Here is a 22,809-nt window from a genome sequence, read left to right on the forward strand (position 1 = left end):
TTTTACTCCATATACTGAAATATACATTTGCCTTAATTTTGTGCTAAAACGTTCTAATGGGTATAAGTTACCTAATGAATAAATGCAGTTGCAGCTGGATTGTTCTGCAGCTTTATCTGGGTCCATTTTTCCGTCAGACTTTCTACAGAAGAAGCTCGAGAACTATGTGCAGACTCTAGAGGTTCCGGTGAGGATTCTGAGGATGGAGCAGCGTTCGGGTCTGATCAGAGCCAGGCTCAGGGGCGCCGCCGCCACCTCGGGGCAAGTCATCACCTTTCTCGACGCTCACTGCGAGTGTACCGTCGGCTGGTTGGAGCCCCTGCTGGCTCGCATCAAAGAAGATAGGTAGGAGCCTAAATGCACCGAAGTCAAACATGAAGGGACTTTTAGGAGCAGCGCTGCTACTGTCATAATTTAATAAACTTTTTGTCTTTCTAAAGCAGGGATGTGAAATTTGCGGCCCGCGGGCCGGATCCGGCCCGCAAGCGGGTTAAATCTGGCCCGCGAGATGGTTGTGTAAACTTTATTTTCATGCTTTACAATGTAGAGTGAAAATAAACTTATCTTTGTGAGCAAGTTTTCTCTGTAATGAGTATAAATAAAACAAAGCTGCGCTCAAGGCTCACACAAGAACTTGAATCCCATCCTGAAGTTGGCTGCCACTCAGGATGTGACTTCTGGTATTGATGTGCTGGTGAAAGCTAAAAGATGTAAAGTAAAATGAGTCAAATATACTTTAAGTGCTGCATGAAACTGATCTAGCCATGTGATCTGTAAGCTCTTTGAATCACTAAGGAATGTTTTTTTTATTTGTTGATTTTTTTTTTCAAATTTTCAATACACTTCAGGTGTTGTACTTGTACTACACTGTCCTCAGGCTCCAGCCTTGTTTTATATTGATTGTATTAAAACAAAGAAAACAATCAGAAGTTATTTTTTTAATTTACCGGTCCGGCCCACTTGGGACTAAATTTCCCTCAATGTGGCCCCTGAGCTAAAATGAGTTTGACACCCCTGTTCTAAAGCAACGTGACTGGGTGTTTGTGGCAAAGTTTTATTGGAGTCATGACTTTTTTGCAAAAGAAAGAAAAAAATTGTCTTTCTGCTTTCCGGTCATTGTGTTAATAGAGCTAAAACATGCGCATTGATGCCAAATATATGAACTAAAATTGAAGATAACATGATTAGTGGCTGAGTGAGACAGTGAGTGTGTGCCTACACTGGATCATTTAAACATTGGATGTAACGCCACAGATGATTTCTGTAATCACTTGGAATTAAACAAAAATGAGCAAAAACATAAACAGACACTTTAAGCCATTCTAATTAAATTTTAATCTTACAAAAGTCAAAAAGAGGCCAAACAGGAAGTAAGGCTTTAATAGAATATTTTAATCCGAATATCCTATTTAAAATATGCACTAAAAAAATACTTACATTAATAAATAAAACAAATTATTGAGATGCTTGATTAAAAATTTAAACTTTATTGACATAGCTAAAATGTCCCCTAAAAATGAATCTGATTACTTTAAAATCATTATTAATTAAGATTATATCAAGTTTTAGTGTGTTTTTTTAAGTTGAAGTTGAAGGGTTAAACACATAAAATGTAGAATAAAGGTTAAAAAAATAGGAAGCACTTTTTAAAATATTATGGGAAGATTTAAATATTAATGTAAATGTAAAGTTACATGCAATTAACAGTGAGTTTAATTAACACGTTTCTGTGATTTATTTCCTCTGAATTAAACATTAATTGAGTAAATTTGTCTTATGTACAGTTCAAGGTCTCGTTTTTCATCTCAGAGCTGAATTTTATACTCGTGTCTTCAGGACAGCGGTGGTGTGTCCGATCATAGACGTCATCAGCGATGAGACATTTGAGTACATGGCAGGCTCAGATATGACTTACGGCGGCTTCAACTGGAAGCTGAATTTCCGATGGTACCCTGTTCCTCAGAGGGAGATGGATCGACGTAAAGGAGACAGAACACTTCCCGTCAGGTACGCAAATGCCACAATCAGATGCTAAAGAGCTAAAAATAAAGGATCACAATAATTTATTGTATTATTTCTTCTGATTTGTCCTATTTTGAATGAACATTTTTATTTAAAATATTCCTGCAGGACTCCCACCATGGCAGGAGGCTTGTTCTCTATAGACAAAACATATTTTGAGGAAATCGGAAGCTACGATCCAGGGATGGATATTTGGGGTGGAGAGAACCTGGAAATGTCTTTTAGAGTGAGTGAAGAAGAACATCGTTACCATTTTTCCATCATTTGTAATTTCATCTTAAGCTATGGCAGCACTTGTTTAGGGCCATCCTATAAATCAATAAAATAATTATAAGCTTCCATTTTTTTTTCCAGATTTGGCAGTGTGGTGGGTCTTTAGAAATCGTAACGTGCTCTCACGTGGGGCATGTTTTCCGAAAGGCGACTCCATACAGCTTCCCCGGAGGAACGGGCCAAGTCATCAACAAGAACAACAGGCGCCTGGCTGAAGTCTGGATGGACGAGTTTAAAGACTTCTTCTACATCATATCACCGGGTACAGAGAAAAAAAACACCTGTGTGAATTTACCATGTAGATTAAAAGGACACACTGAGGGCAAACTGGGCGAAATGGCCTGAATTTTACATGTTATTAAAAGTAGAAAGGAATTTTTAGTCTGGAATTCACTGGATGTATAATTGTTGTGCAGCAATGTTTAAAAGCAGAATTGAGCAATCCCAGTTATCCCGGCCTCGCTGTGCTCGCTGATGCAACATTTAGCAAATAGCCACGAAAGGAATTATCAGCTCTTATTTTTGTTTTTTAATTCTCTTCTGCTACTTTTTTCTTCTTGCTCATCCAATAGTCCACATTTCTTTTTGGACTTGAACATTGGAAATTCACACTCTTTTGTCATCCTCAAAGAGGACTAAATCTTTTTCGTAGGGCTCCCCTGAACTCGGGTTTAGAAATTTGTCAGAGACGGTCTTCTCTCCAGAAGAGCTTAAACACATATGGAAAAACTGGAGCAACAGGGCTGTGCAGCTCGAGTGATGAGAACCCCCCCCCCCCCCCCCTCCATCTGTCGACTCAGTAATGCGATTACCCTTTAGCAGAAAGCACTTTTCCCTAAATCTCTGGCTAAGTGTTCTAGATGGCTGCCAATCTATGAGGGATCATCTGTAATCTGCAGATCTTCTGGCACAAATTGTGACCTTCTCGTCCGCTCGTTCAGACAGGACGCTCCATGGGCAGGTGTGCAGTGTTGTGATGGATGGGTTTTACTGTGTGTTGTGGCCCCGCAATGGCTGTCTGTTCCTTCAGGACATTAGGGAAGATGATCTGGGCTGAGCTGCTGCCAGACCTTACTTATTGGCACAGAGGAGCACACTATGTCACTGCTCTGGGAGTGTTACAGAGTCATCCTATTAAAATGGGAACTTCCAGTGCACAGAACATTTCAGGATAGAAGCCACTAGAAAAAAAATCCCAATTTAAGCACCAATATCTTGTTGATTTTAAATGGCTACAGATTTGGTGGTCATGAATTTTTTATAGTTACCATTTATCATTAAAAAATTACCTCTGATGTTGCTACAAGCAAGCTATGGGTCCACACGAGGAAATCCAAAAATCAGTCATCTTCGTGTGTTTTAAAGAGAAGGTTCCTTGAGAAATGCATCATACATGTTTTTTATTAAATATGATCAGAAAAAATTGTTCTACTCCTGTTTCCTGCAATAGCCACCAGAAGAAAATAGACAGAGAAAAGAGTCCCTTCTACGTCAAAGGGAAATATTTGTATTCATGGGGTCACCCACTGATGATTTAGCAGCCTGGAGAGGGCAAAGCTTGTCTCGGCAAGAATAGAATAGACTGTATTGATCCCACAGTGGGGAAATTAACTTGTTTCAGCAGTGCAAACACTTAAGAGACTAATTTGAAGAAAAATATATGTACACATAGGCAGTAAGCTATTAATACAACCTTCAACCACTAAAAGCCCTGAATCAAAAATAAAATAAAATAAAAACTTGGGTTCCAGAACTTAGCAGTGTAAAGGACACAGACATACTATTTAAATCCGGTATTGCACAAGTGCTGAACACATACTGAATAGTGTATTAATGATATTGTGTACCCGGATACTGCCTGTACCAGTTAAACTGAGGACTTGCACACACTTACTACAGAGGGGATGACTGACCTACGGTAGCGTTCTGTTTATCTGTCTCCGTCTGCCTCTGAAGGAGCTGTCCATGGTCTCCACAGTGAAATGCAGTGGTTGGGAGGGGTTTTTTTTAAGATGGAGGTAATCTTTCTCCAGCGTCCTCCTTTCACACATCTCCTCAACTGAATCCCGTGGACACCCCAGACCAGAGTAAGCTTTGTTAACTAGCTTGTTCAGTCTTGGTCAGAGCTGCCTGCACCCCGACAGACCACAGTAGAGTGAATAAGAGAGCCGACCACAGAGTGGTAAAAATATTTTAGCAGCTGGGAATGAACTCCGAAGGACCTCAGCCTCCTCAGGAGGTGGAGGTTGCCTTGGCCCTTCTTAAACAGAGCATCTGTGTTGTTGGACCAGTTCAGTTTGGTGTTGAGGTGAACACCCAGGTACTTAACGGTATCCACCACCTCAATGTCTGCTCCCCGGTTGTTTACTGTTGAGTGAGGAGGAGTGTTTCTCTGGAAGTCAATCATCATTTCCTTTGTCTTACTGGTGTTCAAGTGAAGGTGGTTCCGCTCACACCTTCCATAATGACTGACCTGTACTCCAGGTCATTCCCCTCAGACAAACAGCCGACAATGGCTGAGTCATCAGAGAACTTCTGGAGGTGACAGCTGCTGGTGGTTTTGTAGGTGAACTCCGAGTTGAGAAGTAGAAGCCAGTTAACGTTAGCAACTCCACAACATAGCAGAACGCCTTCAAGCTTGTGTTATTTGTTGAGTTAAAATGTGAATGTGGGAACGTGCATTGCCACAGTGAACGAGACGGCGCTAAACACCAGTCGCAGTTTTCTACGTCCAAACGTCTTCAAATGGTGTTTTTCTTTTTTGCAACTTGTTCTAAAGTTGAAGTGGTATCAGCTGTCAATTTTTCCTTTTCTGATATTATTGAGCAGAGAAACTCACACCAGTGGTGTTCCGCTGCAAAACGCACAAGCGTGTAATAAGTGGAAGGCCCAGGGAGATGCGGTAGTCCAGTGAGACAGACGATGGTCCGATTGTTGGTTTTGGAATGAGCCGTGTTATTGGCTGAGGTTTTTAATAAGAAATAATAATAATGGATTGAATTTATGTAGTGCTTTTCTAGGCACTCAAAGGGCTTCCCATTATTCATGTACTCTCACATTCACACACTGCCGGTGATGGTAAGCTACTACGTAGCCACAGCCATTCTAGGGCGAGGCTGCCATTTTGCGCCATCTGCCCTTGATAAATGATAAATGACCCGCACTTGTATAGCGCCTCTCAGAGTAAGGACTTCAAAGCGCTTTACACTACAGCTTATCATCCATCCATTCACACACACATTCACACACTGATGGTGATGAGCTACGATGTAGCCACAGCTGCCCAGGGGCACACTGACAGAGGTGAGGCTGCCGAGCACAGGCGCCACCGTTCCCTCCGACCACCACCAACACAGGCAGGTTGGGTAAAGTGTCTTGTCCAAGAATACAACAGCAGAATACCCCTGGCAGGAGCTGGAACCAATTCCACAATCCTATCAAGGGGCAACCCGCTCTACCTCCTGAGCTATCGCTGCCCGAGCTTGTTTCACGTATTTGCTGTTATAGCCCCCCACTCGAGCACCAGAGCTTTTGTTCCACAGAAGAAGGCATTCATTTATACCAGAGACAACATCTAATGTATTAAATAATGAAATTATGTCAATTTTAAAGAGTTTGTGCCCAGTTGCAGACTAGTCCTTTTAGTTTCAGTACCTCTTGACAAATCAAAAGTTTCTTTGATGACACACAGACATTTACAGATGAGATATTTCATCCTGAGTGTGTGTGTGTGTGTGTGTGTGTGTGTGTGTGTGTGTCTATAAATAGGATTGGTTAATATGGAAATCTTTACCTGATTAAACTCACAGCCATGCTTTATGCATGGATTCATGCAAAGGATCCCCCTGGTGTTTAGTGACGGTGATGCAACAAAACACATCAGCTTCTCTCGTTTTTTATATCCTTCAGCAAAAATGTTTAAACCCAGCTCATTCTGAGAGGAATAAATTTGAATCTCTGTGTGGACCTCTGCAGGTGTGATGCGGGTGGACTACGGAGACGTCTCCTCTCGTAAAGCTCTCAAAGAGACCTTGAAGTGCAAACCTTTTTCCTGGTATCTCGAGAACATCTACCCAGACTCCCAGATCCCAAGAAGATACTACTCGCTTGGTGAAGTATGAGCACTCTTGTACTCTTGTAATTTCTCATCGTGCCCCAGAGGTTGTTTTTTTCTGCACTTGGCTCCTCGTAGCTGCTGCTTTGTGCTTTCATAGACAGCAATGCTGAGAATCAACACAGGGCTAAGAAAACAAGAAAAAAAAAATCTAAAAAGTGCAGGGCTGTTTGTCCCGAACTTGCACAATCAAGAACAACCTGGATGCTCACACAGTCTGTATTGATCCCTCGAAACTGTTTTTACACTATTATGCCGTTCAAGCTGGGAAAGAGAGAAAATGCTCAAGCATGCATTTATTGGATTTTTACTCAGCAAGCAAAACATCAAAGACAGAAAAGTAACAACGCTGTTCATAGTGTAGCTGTTTACGTTCTAATAAGCTTTTCTATTAAAAAGCTCCATTACAGTTTTTTTAGAGTCAAAACTGGCATTGAGCGTGCTCTCTTCAGCAAAAAAGGCTGTTTGCAAGTTATGTCAGTCAAGAGTTTATCCTTAAAAGAACTTGTAATCTTCTGACAGCTGAGGATGGGAGAATTTTCATCGTTGCTGCTCTGCTGTTTAAAGCCGTCACTCTCCCCTTGTTTCCCTCTAAGCTGGGTCCCATCAGCCAGCCCTCCCCTCACCTGATGCAGCTTTTAGGTTTAGTATCACCTAAATGTGAAGGTCATTTTTATTTCTGCATGGGAGGCTTTATAATGGCCCGGACAACAGTCAGCTCAGCTTCAGCTCTGCGGGTGCATTAGTTTGTGAATTAGCTGAGTGGGTAATAAGCCACTCAGAGCTGTGATAATAGAGGTTGGCAAAAAATGTGCAGTGTTGAAAGTAAATTTAATGTTGAAAATGCAACATTTTAAACTAAGTGTTTATGTTTCTGTACTTAGCAGACACTTTTGTTCAAAGTGACTTACAGGTGATAATCAAGCCAGCAGGTTGCCCTTGAGGCTAACAACAAACACTATTCAGTCAATCCTAGGTAGCAGTGAGGCAGCGTAAATAAAAGTCCTTTTTCTTAATACAACTTCATTATTTTTGCTGTTGCTAGTAGTCTTCCGACAACTTTGAAGCAACACAATAAGTTTCCCGCTTGCCCATCCTGGTTGAAAGTGGTATTCACAGTTGTTGTAAACTCTGCTGCAGCCTGCTGTAGCTAGCACTGACAACAAGCTAACACTAACGCAAGCCAACTGATATTAAAATAAGCCACAAAGTAAAAAGTCCACACTGTTGGACAAAAAACTTACAAGTCCAGAAGCAATAAAGCCAGGTCACCATCACTATTGTCTGTGATTTCATGGTCTCCTTCAGGTCCCTCAAACGAGTGTAGGTGACGTCAGTGTTCAATCTTGACTTCTTCTTCTGAATTATTATTGATGGTGGGCAAACTGAAAAGCTGTCTTAATACGCTGTTGCTAAAAAGCTGGTTGAAACCTCCCCCAAGCATTCCTAAGCAAACCAAAAAACTGTTGAGGGCAGTTGCTGGTCAGCAAAGGGCTACGGAGTTCTGTCAAGTTCTGATTCAAGAATTGCAATTGTCTTTTCACTGGTCTTCGAAATAAAGTAAGTAAGTAAGTAAAAGTTTATTTATATAGCGCCTTTCACAGATATAAATCACAAAGCGCTGTACAACATGATAAAGATCAGGGCAAATACCTCTAACCAGTAAAAACATCAGAAAAACAATAGCAGTGATAAACGTAGAAAATAAAATCATGAGTATAAACAAAGTGAAGTTGTGAACCCGAACAAAGCCATCTTTTTGAACATTTAGGGGGGGAACGCCTCCCTAAATAAAAGCTGTGAAGCAACTGCAACTTCCTCAGAATGCCGCTGCTAGAGTCTTAACAAGAACCAAGAGAACCAAGCACGCCACTCCTGTTCTTAAAGCTCTACACAGCTTCCTTACCTTGTGCCCAACTCTAGTAACTTTTAAATCAAAATTTAAACTTTCATGTTGTAATGATGGCTCGGAATGTAGCGTGTTGATCAACTCAAACGCGGAGATGCTAGCGTCATGAGTGGCTAACACATCTTTAATCTGGGAGCGATGGCACAAGGCTCGAATGGCAACGGGGCCGTGTAGTCGTTCCGTAATTAGATAAGAAAAACTCACTTACCGAGGGAGGAATGTCAGTATGACTGGAGAACGAGGAAGCTCAGTAATTCAAGAGCAGGGCTCAAAACTCTAGACACGGTAGACAACCAATGACTGAGTGTAGAGCTGGTGAACCGTACTTCCTGATATAGAGCTCCGGGAGTTGACGTCACTTCTCCCGGCATGCAACAGTTCAAATCGAAACGGCGCCATCTTGGCATGCAGAAGCCCGCAGCTGGGCTGTTTGTTATTGTCAGAAAACTCAAATCAAACGGGAAATATGGTAGATTCCTGTTGTGCCCCAGGATGCAGAACAGACACTGACGACATAAGGAATGAGCCTTCTACAGGATTCCCCAAGATCCGGAATGCTGCAAACGTTGGATCATTGTAATAAAACGCGCTAGTGACCAGGCTGAAATGCAGCTGTGGGATCCCGAGAGTAAAGGTTTTCGCTTATGCAGCGACCACTTCATATCAGGTACTTAAACCAACGTTTCCTCAACTGTGTATGGTATTTATTTTAAATGCTTTTATTACGATTCTTAGTGGGCTTCCTAAACTTATTTTGGCGTGGCTTTTTCTGTCTTATTACTCATAGCAACAAGTAAACATCACGTAAAACGTTTCCTCGTGAGTTCTGCGTGCTGCCGTTTACGTGTCTTATGATCACAGCAATTAACCGGCTAAGCTGTATTTAATTTTTAAGCAAGGGTTGATCAATTGTCAGATCACACATAAAAAGCACTTTGGATTGCTATTATCTGTCTCACCGAGACGGATCTCAGACAAATCCTGAGACGCTCCTGCCTGACATTTTTATTTTATTCACGGAAAACAATCAAACTAGTGATTTCTCTTGGCGTTCAGTTTATACATTCAAACAGCACAGCACTCTATTTAAACTACTTACATGTAAATGTATGTTATTTGTCCATCCATCCATTTTCATCCGCTTATCCGGAGTCTGGTTGCGGGGGGCAGTAGCGTCGAGAGGCCCAGACTTCCCTCTCCCCAGCCACTTGGGCCAGCTCCTCCGGGGAAATCCCAAGGCGTTCCCTGGCCAGGTCTGGTAAGAAGTCCGCTCCGACAGCTTCTGGCATTTTTAAAAAGTATCCCAGGGGCACGGTAAGGGTCGGAGATGTTTAGTCTATTTAATTTCTGACTATATAAAACGATTTATTCGGTTTTAAAATGTGAAGCAAACTCCGATGAAGTCAAATCCAAGTCGATCCCGTTCATTTTGTTTACCTTTATTGCCTGCCAACATGGCGTCTACTCTCTGAGAGTCACGTGACGTCCGGAGCTCTATACCTTTGTGAGATGATAGGTGTGGAAGTTCCGGTGAAAGGGACGATGGAAGTTGGAGTCTTAAGTGTTTGGTTGGCATCTGGAGGGACTCTGGTGTGTGGAGAACGTGACGCATGTATTCATCAGTCTTTTATATGCTGCACCTACTGCACTGTTACCGCTCACCCTTTAACTTGTCCTATTTTTGATTCTTGAATCTGAAATTAATGTGTGTTTTTCAATTGTGCTGTCACATTGATTTTAATGTTCTTGCTATTCTTGCTAATGGAAAGCACATTGAATTGTCTCTGTGTACGAAATGTGCAATATAAACAAAGCTGCCTTGCCTTTTGTGGTCCATCATAGTAGAAACATTAAAAAAAAACAAGTTTAAGGAACAAAAAGTTTTTTAAGGTTATGAAACTTTCAATAAAAAACATCAGGCTCATCAAAAAGCATATCTTACTTTGTTTCAGTGAACAGGATTTTGTACATCCTATTAAATAAGCAGTTTTAATACAAATACAAGTAATCAAAAACAATTCCAAGTATCTGTGACCTTCATCAGTTTGGAGTGGATTTTATTGTGAAGAAACCGTCTAACAATCTTTGTTTTCTGTCTGCAGATCAGAAATGTAGAGACCAACCAGTGTGTGGACAACATGGGAAGAAAAGAGAATGAAAAAGTCGGCTTTTTCAACTGTCATGGGATGGGTGGAAACCAGGTAAAGGAGAAAACTCCTTAGTGCAGTTTTCATTCTTGATATTTAGGAAAATTTCCTTAGAGAAGAGAAATTGCACAAATTGCAAATGTCAGCACACTATTCATTTGGGCTTAACTTCACTTCCTGTATGAACACTATGCATCTATCAACCTTAACAAGTAACTGTGAAATGATTTGCAATATAAAGTAATTGATGCAGTAAGTTTACAAAAAGCCAGGAACATGGTCCCGCTGTGCAAGCCTCGCATTCACTCATGTAAACATAACATTTTTTTGAAATTTTACCTCAAAGTTTATTTTGAAAAGGTCTGCTGCATTTTAAGAACGAATATTGTTGAAGTAAAATAGATATTTTTCACCGAAATTAGCAAAGATTTGTTTCAAATATACAAAGAATGAAAAAGTTAGAACATTTATTTCTAAAAGAGAATATCCTAAATGTAGTGCAACGTAAACATGCATAAGGGGAGTCTTGACATTTGTACAAAGGCTCCCACACTCCCTCCTCCTATTTCACATCAACACTATAAAAACTCCTCAGAGGAGTGCTGTACATAAAACAGATCAAGAACCGCGCAGGGCTCGAGGCTTTTGGCTGGGAGAATGACAGAACATTCCTTCAAAGACTCTTAGAGCTACAAAAATCATCAATAAAACTGAACTCTGCTCGTTCCAAGCTTTCTTGTCTTCTTCTTTTCACTTTTTAAAGATCTTTTGGCTGGAAATCCGTTGTATTTTAGTGTCCTTTTCCTCAGAGCTCTAATTAAGCAGTCTCAAACTTGTTCCAGAAAAAAAAAAACGCTAAAAACTTGTATTAAATCCAATGCCAGTAAGTAGAATGGAAAAGGAATGATGGATACGGACCCAAAACCAGATCTAAGCCCAGCCTTTGTGTTTTTTAAATGCGCCTCCAGGTGTTCTCATACACAGCAGATAAAGAAATCAGGACAGATGACCTGTGCCTAGATGCGTCCCGGCTCAACGGACCTGTCCTGATGCTCAAGTGTCACCACATGAAGGGCAACCAGATGTTTGAGTACGACGCTGAGGTACGATTTCATGAAGAACCCATAATGAGGCTGCTGCAGGTGGTCAGGAAAGGAAGTTAGAAAATGAATTTCCTCCATTTTTCCACCAGATGGCACTATGTGTGTTTTATTCTTCCCTATTTTTTTATATAAAAAAAACCCAGATTGAGTTGCTATTTCCATCCAGCAGCTGTGTCTCTCATCTTCTCTCATTTCATATAGTATGTTGGCAAGTGGGAGTATGATTTTGAGGTAAGCTGTCCAAGTCGTCCCTCCTTCATTTCCCTTTAGTTCACGTCTTGTGCTTGGAGTGCCGTGGCATCCTGTGTGGACTATGAAGTGTCGGTAGCTTTTAGATTAGATCACTTAAATCTGTATGTGAAGTTTAGCATTTTGTTGGTCCGTCGGGGGGATTCAGCAGCAGTGTGATCATAAAAATGAAGGAATTAGCTCTACAGTGGACCTCTACTCACTGTGTATGCAACAAAATGTAAGAAGGCACATTTTTAGCATACGTTCGACTTGATGACCATTCTGTAAATTTTGGTTTGTTGCATTAAATTAAAGGTAACAAAGTAGAGAGCTTTATTTGTGTATTCTTGCAAAAGGCAAATATAAAATCCTAAAATAACAGATCAAAAATGCACATATTGGTGCACATATGTCTGCATGCAATATGTATGCAACTTAGTCAGTTGTGGGACTGAGTAACAGAAGTTGAAATGAAGGTGAGATAAATTACATCAATGCATATTAAACACTGAAGTTTAATTTTACTTAATGCCTCCTGCGTCAGCAAGCTGTATGCATTCAAACGGAGAGACAGATGTTACGTGCATGGAATAAAAAAGAAGTCCGAATCTCAAAGAAGACCGAGAACATCTTTCCCGAGGCCTTATTGCCTGACTAATAATAAAAACAACAACTTTACAGCTCATACAACAATTTTATTATGAGGTTTTAATTCACTGGGGTGAGGCTCAGAAGCGATGTGGCGTTATCATGTGAGTGATTGAGATGTCAAGTTGTTGACATGTTTATATGACCATGTATGGAAGCCTGCAGGCCGCTCCATCAAGCAGTGAATAAACCCCAGGTGGAAACCTTTAATTACGCTTTGTTCTCTGGGCGCTTTCTTAAAGTGAAAACGGTTGAATAAACAATGAAGACTGGTCTCTATTGTAAACAGCATTGTCTGGTTGTTTTTGGCTCAGGTGCGACTGCCGAGGACTTCTTTACCCTTTTTTTCACCAGAAATGAGAAAGTTTTATTGCTGTGATTTAAAAAAAAAAAAATCATAATTCCCCAACCATTTGTCTTTATTAACTGTTATCTAACTCTGTCTTCTCAGCTGAAACATTTGCAGTATTTGACTCAGGCATCACGTCCATAATGTGAAACAACATGGTCTTTCTAATGTCATGCCATGATGGATTGATAACTGTTTACAAACCAGAGCAGTTTTAAGTCTGATGCCTCTGAATGCAACAAGCTATCAAAACAAACACATAAATACATTTTTGGGGTTTAATAAAAGATGTTTGCAAACATAATTGCACACAAAAAAATCAGACTGTGTTTGGAATAAAATGAATATCAATTTTTTTTCTTTTTACATTTCTGCACATTACTATGTATTATATCCAAAGAGGAATGGCAGGAATATGTGTAAGTGACAAAATCATAAAGTCAAAAAATCATTAAGTCAAAAGAACAAAATATCATAAAACAAGTGAAAGATGATTAACCCTCTCAGGCTCAAAATAAGTTTTGATAAAAGGACGAACAACTAAGTTAAAAAAATGCTCATGAAATATGTATGTGGAGTAACCAGGTAGGTAGGTAGGTTTTAACATTGCAAATCTGCAACACCTGCCTCCAAAGGGTTAAAATATGTCATTATATAGATGAAGAAAACATAAAAGGGCTCCCAGAATTTCAGATTTCATGTCTTAAATTTACAACTTAGTCAAAACGCGCTCAAATCCAAAGATAGGGGTAAAGAAAAGGAGGTTTTGCTTTGCTTTTAGCACCCCCTAGTGTCCGCTTGTAGAAACAAAACCAAAACCTATCTCCTCACTGTGCATTTGTCTCTTCAACACCGTAATCCAGGGGTACTCAAACATAAGAGGATGAGGGCCATATTAAATAGCAACCTTTATTGGATTGGTGGATCAGGGGCCACAAAGAAGGGTCTCGCGGGCACCGCTACCTTCATTTAACAGCTGAAATGTCTCCCAGCCTTCTTTGGTGTCTAAAAGAGTAGTCCATCACTAAATTAAACAAATCTGTTGTGTTCATGATCAAAAACATGCAGGAAATGTGCTGGAACCAGACTGCAGCTTCAGGTTTGTCAGCTCAATTTTTCCAACAGAGCGGCTCGCCAGTCTGAAGTTGCAAGTGGAATATTCTGGCCACGGGGGTGGGGGGTTGGATGACATTGAATTAAACCCGTAAACAGTCATTTCAGCACATACTAAATATATGGTTTAAAAATATGAAAAATGTGATAAGTATCCCTTTAACTCATTCACTGCCTGCTGTTTTGTGCAGTAAAGCCCTTCGCTGTCAGCGGTTTTCACCATTTTTACTGTTTTTTTAAGACTCAGAACGTTGCGTGCTAGGATGATGTCGACGCCAAATCTACGAAAACAAAGAGTAGACTCACCTCTTACATCAGGAAGAATCCGTATGTTTCTAGCATTATCCGTTCTTTCGTAATCTGTTGTCGAATTGTGATCGTCAGGAGCTTTTCCGGTTCACGCCTCACTTTTTTTTACAGCAGCAGTCCAAAACGATCTCCTAACACATGGATTTTCTGCTTCCTGATCATGTGACGTGTGGCGTACGTGGATGAAAATTGGCTTTAGAGCTGGGATGTTTGGTCACACGGTGCGGGGGCTCGTTCCGACGCCCACACAGTAAAAAAAAAAATGCAAATGACGACTTTAGTCGTCATTGGCAGTGAATGAGTTAAGAAACTGTGAGCTGTCTTAATTGTTGAGCTTGTTAAACAAGTTACTCAGAAAAATGTATTAGTTTTGTTACCACTTTGGTTCAATTACTACAAAAATAATAGATATACAATTAACTAATTACCAGGAAAAGTTACTTTTGCGTGTCTTTAACAGAAATATGAAAGAAGATCCCCTCTTAATAAAACCTATATACTAGAAATTAATTTAGTACTAAAATATAAATTACTTAATGGACTAAAATGGCTCGAATCTCTGTCAGGTCATTTATTATGAAACTAAATAAATAGATGGACATGAAATCCGTGAATCAGTTTTACAGCGGGACTACAGGGGCGTGTTCAGGGAGTGGCCTGGGGTAGCACATGCCACCCTTGGAATTTGATTGGCCACCCCAGGTGCCACCACACTAATTTACCTTTAAATAGGCTTTTCATTGTCCACAAAGGCTTGGGGGTATAACAAAAAAAAGCATAACCATTGGTGCCACCCATGCTCAAAGTTGTGCCTCATCTGGGCCACCCCATTTTAAAAGATCTGGACACGCCACTGCGGGACTAGGATCAGGAAAACCTGCCAGTACCAGTTGGATGAATGGAGGATGACCTAGGACGATCGGAGGTCATTACGAGGAATGAATGAACCGACTGAGCGGGAATTCCCACGGTCACTTCTTCCTCGTTGCTCACTGGCTGTGATGCTCTGGGACGTAAACATTCCTCACTTTGTTTTCTCATCAGTAACGAAAACGGCGTAATGAAATTAAATCATTTGATTACACATTACTCAAAAAAACCAACTCCATCAGGAACGCCAATTTATTTAACACAGTCAATTGTAACCCTGGTCTAGACGTAGTTTTATGACCAAAGAAACATTAAAGGTTTTAGCGGCATTATTTAGCAGTAAAAAAAAGGAACTGATTACATTTTACTTCAAAGAACCAACATCTCCAGTTTGGCAATGACCATGTCTCTTACATTCCCTCCTGGCTCGCTGCAGAAGCACACCTTCCTCCACATCATCACCCAGTCATGTCTGACCATCAGCCGCCTGGAGGACGGCACCTACGGCCCAACCGTGGAGTACTGTGACAACAGCCCTCTCCAGTCCTGGATCCTCCAGAACCAAACCCGTCAAGAGGTTGCTAAACGCCTCTACTACAGCCCGACGGATTATTTCCTCTAAACATACGTCTGCTCTTGGGGCCATGTTGGGGTGGCCCAAGGTGAGCAGATTAGCTTTAGAATAGACTCTAGTGATCATTTTAGCTGTTCTGTAGTATCTTAGAAAAGATTGTGTTGTGAAAGGTGTACATTAGCCTCTTAGATCATTCTTCTATTCTTGTTTTTGTCATTTGGAGCAGAAACTCAAAGCATGCTGTGGATCTTCTTGGCCTCAGAAGCTGCGAGCAGTTTGTTTTAGGAAGCGTTAAAAGCTTCAACGTGTGACCTTTTTAAAGGGAACGCATAAAGACAGCGACGCATTAAGCAGTGACAGATGTCCTGTCAAGATGCTTCAGTGTATAAGATGCTATCTGCAAGACCTTTAGCTAGTTTTCACGCTAAATTAGATCTCATTCGACATTTCTTTCCCAATATAAATATTTTATTTAGATGTGAATATTCGCAGGCTGTCTCCTGGACAGCCCACGCCTGCTGAGTGATGTTTGAAACGGAGGAGGACGTGTTTATTTTTAGCCGATTATCTACCAGCACACGCGATTGAAACGGTCTCGCCATTGTTTACAAGTTCTTTGAAGTGATCCTTCATTGTGAGGCTACCTTTCAGGGCTCTGGACGCTCTGATCGCTCCACTATTGGCCTGAGGCAGCTGTGCACACTGTGTGCCATTTACATATTGTAAAATCCAATGAATCCCAGTCATCAGCGCTTTTCACCACTCAGCCTGCTTATTTACATAGCTCTGTGAGAAATGTTCTTTTGCTCAGCTTTTCTTTTCATTTGGGGGTGTTTTTTTTCTTCCTTTCCTCGCCTTTCCAGCCTTTGTGCCTGTCATTTTCTCTAAAGCCTATTCTCTGCTGCCGAGTTATCTCAGGTTTGCACTTCAGAGTCCCAAACCACCATACCTCTCAAAAGGCTAAAGAGCATGTAGCATGCGGCAGGTTTTGTGTCCAGAGCAGTGAAAATTGGGTTTGATGCTCCTAGAAGTGCCGGTGTGTGTGTGTGTGTGTCTCAGAGTTGTGACATGCTGTTAGATGGCCTGATTTGTTGCTCGCACTCTCAGTTCCTTTTGGCATCGTCCTGACAAGAAGAGAGAGCATGCACACAAGAGGAAAGAGGGCACCATTAAAGCAAATGAAACTATTGCTGACTCTGCTCTGAGATAAAAGGAATCTGCTGTTTTTCTCTCTCCCACAACAAAAGCTACTTCCACCGCCCCGAACAGGGACTCTGGTGCCTCGTTGCAAATCTACCACGCTGCCTGGTGACAGAAAGGATGCTCTTCCACTGAAGTTTATGGTCAGAAGCCGTTCTCGTTTAATTAGGCGGCCTCAGCTGTGCACACACACTCGGTAACTTGCTCCAGAGGAGCTGCTTCGTTCGTTGGGAGGTCAAGATGGGAGATTTCTCTGCCCCAAAGCTAGCATGAAATAATTATGAGCAAGAAGGAAAAAAAAATATGGGACCTTCACACTTGTAGTAATTTGATTAAATGTGGGACATTTCTTCTCCCCTCCGGTGCCATATTGCTCTTCAGTTACATTTCAACCAGCTTCTTATAGATCAGAGGTGGTCTGGGCAAAAAAAAAAAAAAAAAAGGCAAACAGGAAATGTTATTTTTTCTTCCTGCTGCTTGTCATTTCCATATTATAAAAAAATAATAAATTAAAAATCATTGCTTTTAATGCCAGGATTGTGATACAATTCTTGGTTCTTTTTCTAAATAAAGCAACCTTTTGTTGTTTTATTTAAAATTTTCTTTGCTTATTTTTTGGCAGGTGCAGAAGATTGTGTGCCACCTGCTCTTTGTTCTTTTTGTTTGAACAAACGAGCCTTGTTGGGTAGTCTGCAATGTGCACTTCAGGAAAAAAAATATCTGTGTAGGTGTATGTGTGTGTGTGCGAGTGTGTGTGTGTCCGCAAGCACTTCTTTGTATCCAGGCAGAGAATGCCAGGCTCCTGTGTTTTACAGCTTAAGATCAAAGATGGCCCGAGCATCTCTGTGAGCTCATTAGTCTGAATATCCTCTGTCAAAAAGCAAAGCACAATCTTATTTTAATGAACAATTATAGTATGCCTCTAGATAAAATAAGCCACACGCAGATGGAGGTTTATAGTTTTTTATGTTTTACATTTTATCTCGCTCAAAAGCGACTCCCAAGGCACTCTTGTGTGACGCTGCAGACTGGTGGGCCAGAGGTTTGTGTCTACTTGGTTGTTTCAGCTCCACAAGGATAGATCAGTGTATTTCTGTGCATCACAAGACTTTACCTCACATCATTTCACCCATTGCTTACCATATGTGTGACCATTGCCCCTTCCTCCGTGCGATCATTACGATGAGGAAAAGCAGCTGTGAGGTGCAAATTGTGGAAGTTTTGTTTTATTCTGAGGAAATTAACACAGGTAATCAAGACCATATGCTGTGTATCCACTATAGGAGTTTCGGGTAGTTTCTGGGAGGGGGAAAGGTGACCTGGAGATGGTTCGGTTAGCTGTTCTTCAGCAGGAGTGTTCCTTAACATAGTTTTGGTATTGGGTCTTTAGAAATCATGATTTTAAAGCAGTTTATTTCTTTTCCTTCTATTCTTCTTTACCATCAACTTCCAATTTTACAAATGCTCCTCGTTTGGCGATGCCTGTCGATGAGCAAGTGAACCAATGTAGCTACTAGCTAACTGAGCTAACCCCCAAAGCTAAGACAGAGATCCGGGGCAGCCGACCCGCGTGGCCGCTTGGCTTCTGTGCAAGGCTGTAGTTGTGTTGGTCTCCTGTGGAGCTCTAATATGAACTGTAAAATACAAGCAAAGCCTCAGACTACTGCGATCGGAGCCGGGCGCCCTGGCCCCTCATGTCAGCCAAGGTCAGGGAGCAGGGGATCATTAGTTACATGCTAATGGAGGTTTTCGGGAGCTTTTAGTGAGAAAAACACGATTGAGTGACTCCAAAGAGAAGGCACTTCCAGCCGGGAGACGGTAGAAACCAGTAGACAGGACGCGGGCAGTAGAGGGTGACATCGTCCTCTGCTGCCAACCGATAAACGCCGTTGAACTCTGATGATGACTAGAGGCATTAGTTGAAACATGTCAGGAAAAAAAATACTTTTTTACTGAACTGTGTAAAAAATGAATAAATTAATGGATTACAAAGTTAAACACAGAACAAATGTAGAAAACAATGGATTCCAACAGCAAACATAATTGTAAGAATTTATGGAATCCCAAAAATACATAAATAGAATACTCCACTGAGACCAATAGTTGACAGCAAGGGAACACCGACATACAACATGGCAAAAGAGATGAGCAGAATCATCAGCCCACTATTAGGTAACACAGATCAACGCTGTAAACCAGCACAGAACTAGCAGAAGAACTGAAAAAATTACAATAGAAGACAACGAAAGCGTTTTGAGCGTTATCCATTCTTTTATAATCCGTTGTCGAATTGTGATCGACAGAAGCTTTTCTGGTTCGCGCCTCACTTTTTTTTTACAGCAGCGGCCCAAAACGATCTCTTAACACATGGATTTTCTGCTTCCTGATCACATGACGTGTGACGTATGCGGAAGAAGATTGGCTTTAGAGCTGGGATGTTTGTTCTCACGGTGCGGGGGCTCGTTCCGAGACCCACACAGAAAAAAAATGCAAATGACGACTTTAGTTGTCATTGGCAGTAAACGGTTGCATTTAATTTAATGACTTTTGTTGTCAATGGCAGTGAATGAGTTAAACAACTAGAAGGCTCCGCCTTGGGAAATCCACTATCAGCCACCCATGGTGAGTTCTTAATGGAAGACCTGGAACCAAAAGCCAAAGCTACTGCCCCCAGACTGAAAAATAAAACTATGGAGACGCTACGTAGACGAAAAACTAGAAATCATTCCGAAAGGACAAACGGAGACTATAAGAAAACACCTGAACAGCATCGACCTAACCCTAAAGCCTGGTTCATGCTTCTCCGTCAGCTCCGCAAGGGACAGACACGCACGGATTGACGGAAGCGTTTTGCTCTCATACTTCTCCGTCTCCTGGGGAGTGTTGCAAAGCAATTGCCCGGCAGGATGACAGAGGGCGTAGCGCTGTTCTGGGGTATCCTGTCATGTATCGGTCCAAGATAGTGTGTTTATATTGTGTTTTTTTGTATGTAAGAGACTTTTTAACACGGACATATTTGTCTCTCATTCTCCTCCATCTCTTCATGCGCTCGCCACCTCTAAACCCACGTTTCCTGTAATTTCCGTCCACAAATAAAACGCTTGCTGTGCATCTTTTCACTCCTCCAGTTACGGGGGAATTAAATGTTCATATTTTAGAGTTTTTTCGCGAGGTATTCTTCAAGCTTCTCCGTGTCTGCTGCTTGTTATCCTCGGCTCTCTTTATGTTTTTGAAGGCACAATGGCAGCGCTGTAGACAACAGCGGCGTCCTGACCAATCACAAGCTTGCATTGTCCGTCTCGACTGACGGATGTTTAGAAAAGAGAGCTCGACTCCGTCCGTCCTTGCGGAGCTCTCCGGCAGGCCCGCAAGGATGTTGCGTGTCTCCGCACTGACGCAGACGGAGAAGCATGAATCAGGCTTAATCCTAACCCCACATATAGGAAACCAACACACATGAACCAATATTTACTATGGTCATTTGAACATCCCACCATACCTTAAATGTCAGTTATCAGAACATTATACCACAGAGCAAATATAACAACAGAAGAACAAGATCGCAAACTATTACTTTATTAATCCCAGAGGAATTAATAAAGTATCTTTGATTTGATTGATAGAGAACCAACACAGAACTGACATGGGCAATGCAAAAAGGAAAACTACAAACAACATGGATGGATAGATGGATGAATGGAAAACGAGCCAACAAGAAGAACCAGAAACACAGAAAGACTAGAACCAAAACTAGAAATAATCCTTCCAAATATCGAAGGCATAACAGAAAAATATATTAGCAACAATGAAAAATCATAATATCAACACACCAACAAAACCATACATGACAGTCAGAAAAAGATTTGTACACCCAAAGGACAAGATATCAGCAGATAAAAAATGTGGAGTAATATATGAAATACCATGCAAATTCTGCAATAAAACATATTCAGAAGAAACAGGATGCCAACTCAACACATGAACAATAGAACATGGAAAGGAGTGTGAGAAGAAAACAAGTCGAAGACACACATGAGCAGCAAAACAAGAAGCAGAAAGTACAATAAAGAAATCAGCTGGAACAGACCACTGCACAAGGGAAAACCATATAACAGACTGGGACAGAACACGGATCATAAACGCAGAACAACAAAAATAAAAAGATGGATCAAGGAAGCTATAGAAATGAGATCTGGACACAAAACCATGAACAGACACGATGGAGTATTCACATTGGATAATGCATGCGACAGGGTCATCAGCAAGGAGGACACGGCCAGTAGAGGGCGACATCGTCCTCTGCTGCCCGCTGATAAACGGAAGTGACGCCACCAACACCGTCAAACTTATTATGACATTTTTTTTACTAAAATGTGTAAAAAAAAGAACAAAATAATAGATTACAGGCGCTTGTCTTTCTGGACTGCCTCCGGGTAGATGTAGCGGCAGAGTTGCTGATCTCTGAGTGCATGGCCGCCTGTGTTAAAGGGAAACACAGCACCAAAATCCAGCAAACTGTTTGTGCATTGGTGACCTCGCAGATCTTTGGCCGCGGTGGACCAGAGAAGCCCGAATGCCTTTGCCATCCTCAGTCAGCTCACCTAGCTCTAGTTTCGTTACCCAGCAGCCACACCAACTCATTATATTTCAACCCATCTTTGACCAAGCAGTGGTTTCTTAAATGCACAGCATTTGTCCCGATTCAACCAGTGTTGTAAGGTACAGAAATATAATTTTACTGATAAAAAGAAGCAGAAACTGCTTGGATGATCTGTTAGTGCAGTCAATAATCACAGCTTGCCCTCTTTGTCCAAATAATTCCACGATTGACATCCAAACACAGAGGACACAACTAAAGTTCAGAGAGTGGAAATGGCCCAACATTATTAATGTGAGTCCCAGGCTGAGGCCTTCCCTGCTAACATTAGCTCATGCTACCTGTCAGTCAAATCTAATTATTCATAATGTCAAGTATTTAATTACACCTAAATGGAAGAGTTACAAAAAAGTCACCCCCTCTGAGTTGTCATGACTGTAAACTATGTAGATCTATTTATCCTAAAATGTTTATTTGAATCAGGCTGTAAAAATGTTTATTTCTGCTGTGAAGTTGGCATTTTAGCATGGGAGTCAATGAGGATTTGCTCACTTCTGGTGCAAGCCCCTAGCGGATGAGGGTGAAACTGCAATTTTTGGCACGTCCGTGTTGGGAGCAGTTCTGGGTGTCCGGGGTTCCCTCTTTAGACACATGTATGCCGCACATGTCTGGTAAAATTACCAAGAAGTTCCGATAGTAGAAACGGGCCTATTGGGAGATGCCCTGATGTCCTGGAGGGACACCTACAGATTTTCTCCAGATGATCTAAATCTCATGTCCATTTCATTACATCAAGGTAGATTTTTAGCTTCTCGTGTTTTTGGCTTTTCTGTCCTGTGTCGACAGAAACGGCAGGTAGGCAGGACTGACAGGTGAGAGGGGACAAACAGCAGGAGAGAAATGCAGTAATGACATCGTTCTGTTCTAGCATCTCTGTTAACTGACAGCACACACAAAATCAAAACCCTGAAACCGAAACACCTTAATGGAATTCAGACGCCGCTTATTCTCCCGCGGAGTCTTTCATCAAGTGGGCTTGTTAATCAGTCCCTGTCACCCGATGAGGAGCTGACAGATCCTGGGACAACCTGTCTCATGGTCCATTTATTTTGTAGATGATGGCCCATTTGACCTATGATGTGTGATGTAGCAGCCATGTTCCATATTACTTTTAGTGGTAAAAGAGATAAAGGCAGCTGTTTCTGGATCAGCTTTAGCTTTTTTAGTGTTTTATATTTGTTGTGAAATACAGTTAGATAAACTAAAAGAAATGTACTAAACCGCGTGTGGTTTCTGTTTGTTGATTAGAATTTTAGCATTCTCTTTTTTTACACGTTGCTTTTTAAGGGG

At 41.3% G+C, this 22,809-nt stretch overlaps 1 protein-coding gene across 6 annotated transcripts in view; it reads left to right on the top strand.

Moving 5' to 3' along the window:
- The window catches only part of galnt13 (polypeptide N-acetylgalactosaminyltransferase 13), a 68,824-nt gene that overhangs the window by 37,340 nt on the left and 8,675 nt on the right, over positions 1–22,809 (top strand). For 4 of the 6 annotated variants that reach the window (XM_015966628.3, XM_070544426.1, XM_015966625.3 and 1 more), the window contains 7 exons: positions 138–345; positions 1,837–2,007; positions 2,131–2,248; positions 2,377–2,557; positions 6,271–6,410; positions 10,421–10,519; positions 11,434–11,568. In XM_015966628.3, coding sequence (XP_015822114.1) covers positions 138–345; positions 1,837–2,007; positions 2,131–2,248; positions 2,377–2,557; positions 6,271–6,410; positions 10,421–10,519; positions 11,434–11,568 — 1,052 coding nt within the window. Of the gene's footprint in view, positions 1–137; positions 346–1,836; positions 2,008–2,130; positions 2,249–2,376; positions 2,558–6,270; positions 6,411–10,420; positions 10,520–11,433; positions 11,569–11,769; positions 11,800–15,524; positions 17,281–22,809 lie in introns of those variants that run through there. The other 2 variants (XM_070544429.1, XM_070544428.1) reach the window with 2 other exon arrangements.

The sequence above is a fragment of the Nothobranchius furzeri genome, chromosome 14, assembly GCF_043380555.1.
Source record: "Nothobranchius furzeri strain GRZ-AD chromosome 14, NfurGRZ-RIMD1, whole genome shotgun sequence".
NCBI classification, from domain to species: Eukaryota; Metazoa; Chordata; class Actinopteri; order Cyprinodontiformes; family Nothobranchiidae; genus Nothobranchius; species Nothobranchius furzeri.